The sequence below is a fragment of the Pteropus vampyrus genome, unplaced genomic scaffold, assembly GCF_000151845.1.
Source record: "Pteropus vampyrus isolate Shadow unplaced genomic scaffold, Pvam_2.0 Scaffold540, whole genome shotgun sequence".
Classification (NCBI taxonomy): domain Eukaryota; kingdom Metazoa; phylum Chordata; class Mammalia; order Chiroptera; family Pteropodidae; genus Pteropus; species Pteropus vampyrus.
Genome location: NW_011889321.1, coordinates 45,917 through 49,371, shown reverse-complemented (window position 1 = coordinate 49,371; position 3,455 = coordinate 45,917). Strand labels below are relative to the sequence as shown.

Here is a 3,455-nt window from a genome sequence, read left to right as displayed (position 1 = left end):
TCGGTCCAGGCCCCCTGACTGTGACAGCCTCTGAGGAGTCCCCAGAGCTTTGCGGTTCCCTTGAAGCTGCCCTGATGTTCAGCCAGGTTCTTCGGTCCCAATGAGGTGCCGGTAAACGAATCCCCAGCGTCACGCTCTGTGAAGTCCTCAGTCTCCCCGTTCCCCGGCTTCCTGCAAGTCCCCGCAGAGGCCTGCTCTGCCGCGCCACCCTCCCATGGCCCCTGTGGGTCACAGCTCCGACCCCCTCAATCAACTGGGCACCGGTCAGTCGCTGCGCGGGCACGCTCACTTTGAGTGCATCGCGAGAATGTCAAAGGCCGGACAGAAACCACAGGAAATGGTCTTTGAGACCATCCGGTGTCCCCCCTTTATCCCCAGGCTCTACACCCACTCTCTCCTCTCTCCCCTCTCAGTGGACCAACCAAGGATTCGTCCCTGATTCACGTAAGACAGCCCCGCCCACTCCTGGGGACCTGGTAGCTCCCCCGGAAGCACCTGCCAAACTGGCTTCCTTCCCAAGTGGAATCAGGGGCCACCTGCACACGCGTGTTGGTTTCTCGTGTCCTCTCCGACACCAGGAGAAATAAAAGAAAAAAAGACTTTATGTTTTGTCTTTGAGATTCCATAAAAAGGCTGGGGAGCCATGGGCCGGCAGCTCGACACCTCTCGGCCTTTGTGGGGTGGGAACAAACGGAACCCCAGGAGCCGGTCCTCTCGAAGAAGCAGAGAAGGAGGCCAAGGCCCTGGGACCCGACGAGGGGTTCGAGGGTAGGTGGGGGCCAGCCTCGTTCTTAAGACCACGAAGTCTCGGGGCCGCTGAGAATGGTGACCAGTGTGGCCGGCCACGGGCCGCTGGATCAGGAGCGGGCTGTATGCCCTGATCCCCACACACGGTGTGACGGAGCACTCTGCCCCTCCCCCCCACCGGACACAAAGGGCGGGGCCCAGGACCCTCGGCCTGGACTGGGCCCAGTTCCCCTAGGGGTGATTCTGACAGCAGGTGCTATGGAAACAAGACAGCCAATGATACCAAACCCGAGACACTTTCAGCACACTTTATTAAAAAGTTTCTTTGTATAAATTTCCTAAAAATTTTAAAATTAAAATTAAAATCCCCCTCCCCCGCACCCAAAAAAAAAAAAAAAAACCACACAACGGTAGCGGAATGCCAAAAATGTTCTCTGTTACGATTTCTTTTCATTCTGGTGTAAAATTGGTCCCACAACAGTGCGCAGAGATTAAGAGACTTTGCTTCCTTCTAACGAGATCGTTTGTCAGAGGCTTTAGGAAGAGGAAATTCTCTTGAAATCTAAGCCAGGATGTCGGGAGAAGAATGGGAAACTCAGACACGCGCGTGCGTGCCGTTCGCGGGCTTTCTGTCTAGTGCGTAATTAGGAGGGGACGCGGTGAACCAAGCAAAAGTATATAGAGAAGCCGTGACGTCTGGGGTTATTTTCTAGACTTTACGTTTGTCCGAAACAGGCATAACGTGAAACTCCAGAGGGAATCTGAGTTTATAGAAATGTTCACATAAACACCAGCAGTGGATAACTATTACACAACTTTCGAAGTATACGATATAACTGCCTGGAGACAAAGGGCGTTGGGTCCACAGACACATTAGCACCATATGGGTAAGTCATGCGCAGAACGATTCGTCCCAAGTTCGAGTGTAAATCAAAGCATGAAATGGTACAGTGCCGGGAATCTACACCCAGAGCTTCTAGGAAGACGACTTGCAAATGGCTGACTCCTTCTTCTCCGAGAGGTAAGTGTCCCCGGCCAGCCACGCTTAGGTCCCAATCGCAGCGATGACGCCGGGGTTGACCAGCACTAGCGTTGACGGCAGGGGCGGGCAGGGAGGGAAGAGGAGAGGGAAAAGCCACGTTAGTGAGTTGAAAGGACACTGTGCTTCTCACGGCGAGGACCCCGTGGCCTCTGGCTTTCTCCCTTTTCCGCTGCAAACCTTTATCGGTTCCCTGGGCACAGGCCCAGGGCCCTGTGAAGCTGTTCGCATCTTATTACCAAGTGAGTTGCCCAACGTGACGGAGGCACTGCGTGGTCCAGAATCAACATTATCGTTTAGAGGCAGCAAAATGATTTAAAGACGAACACGTGGCGCTATGTACCTTCGGTGTTATCTATGGTCATTCGTTATTATTTCGCTAATGATAACGTTTGTTAGGATATTTTATGAATAATAGAAACTTTAGTAATATTTCCAAATAGTGAAGGGTACGACTTGGCTGTGTGTTTCTTCATTGGTAAAAATACAAGTATACCTGCGTGCTTTCAGGAAATAATAATCATCCAGAAAATTAATCTCATGTGCTTTATCTGAATATTGTCCTTATCTGAAGATTCAATTTATCTTCTTATTCATAAGCATCATAATCATTCACATATCTTTAAAAGGTGCATCATGCATTGGCCTGGAACTCTCATGCGATCTGCAAACTCTACAAACACCAGAGAACAGTCACTTACCATGAGCGCAAACCTTTTCACAGTCTTTCTGTGAATTAAATCTGTTTTCATTCCCGCCGCATCCTCCGTACCAGAACCTCGCACAGCTCTTCGTGTCTGAATCGTAGTACCACTTCAGAATGAATTTCCTGCAAGTCCCTTCATCTTTGGGCAGCTTACATATATCTTTATTAACGAGACGAGAAAACAACACGAATTAGAAGTCTCTCTGCAACCAGCGTAAGGAGCCGACGCTCTAACCACAACGTCGTTGGAGAAAGACTAGAAAATACTTTCGAGAAGGAAAATCACCCTCGACCTTCCCCGAGCCTCAGCTTCAAAAGGACACGATAACCACCTACAGCTCCGTGAACAACAGATAACGGTCGTAGCGATGAAAGGACTTGATGAGCTGCACGCGGGGTCCCAAACGTCAGCTCTTGTTATCGGATAATTCGAGGTGAAATGAACTGTGTTTCCCTTTTCCAGTCACCGGGCCATTTACTCTCCATTTCTTCTCATGTTAAATCCCCAGGAAATAAACTGAATTTTAAAACTTTGGAGCTTTCTTCTTATTGGCAAATTAGCAATTAAGTCTCTATAGTCAGAGTATAGTTCAAAAATAAGGCTGTGCATTTCATTGCGAGCCAGCTGGGTGAAAAGTAAATGTCAAAGTGGAAAAGAAAAAAACTCGTGTGTGCGTGTGTGTGTGCGCGTGTGCGCGTGTGCGTGTGCGTGTGTGTTAGTCCAGTGCCTTTGTGACTGGCCAAATTAAACAAGTAAGTGAAAAGAAGTGCTAACACTGATGTAAAATTCACAACGGCAAGAACTTCCCATAGCGAAGCTGTTTTGAAGACAGAGAAGCATTCTTTTTCCCATTAAGGAAGTTTACGTTTCAAATGCACGTATCTGACGGAATCCAGCTGCAAAGTAAAAGCCACGCTCTCCACCACGCCTGCAAGGAAACGTTTACAGCTCACTCACAGTGA

At 49.2% G+C, this 3,455-nt stretch overlaps 1 protein-coding gene across 1 annotated transcript in view; it reads right to left on the bottom strand.

Annotated features, from left to right (window-relative positions):
• Positions 1–1,154: 1,154 nt before the first annotated feature.
• The window catches only part of LOC105308021 (collagen alpha-3(VI) chain-like), a gene marked incomplete at its 5' end in the record, with an annotated part of 45,363 nt that continues 43,062 nt past the window's right edge, over positions 1,155–3,455 (bottom strand). The window contains 2 exons of the mRNA XM_023525190.1: positions 1,155–1,833; positions 2,488–2,652. Of these exons, the coding sequence (XP_023380958.1) occupies positions 1,793–1,833; positions 2,488–2,652 (206 nt within the window). The remainder of the gene's footprint in view (positions 1,834–2,487; positions 2,653–3,455) is intronic.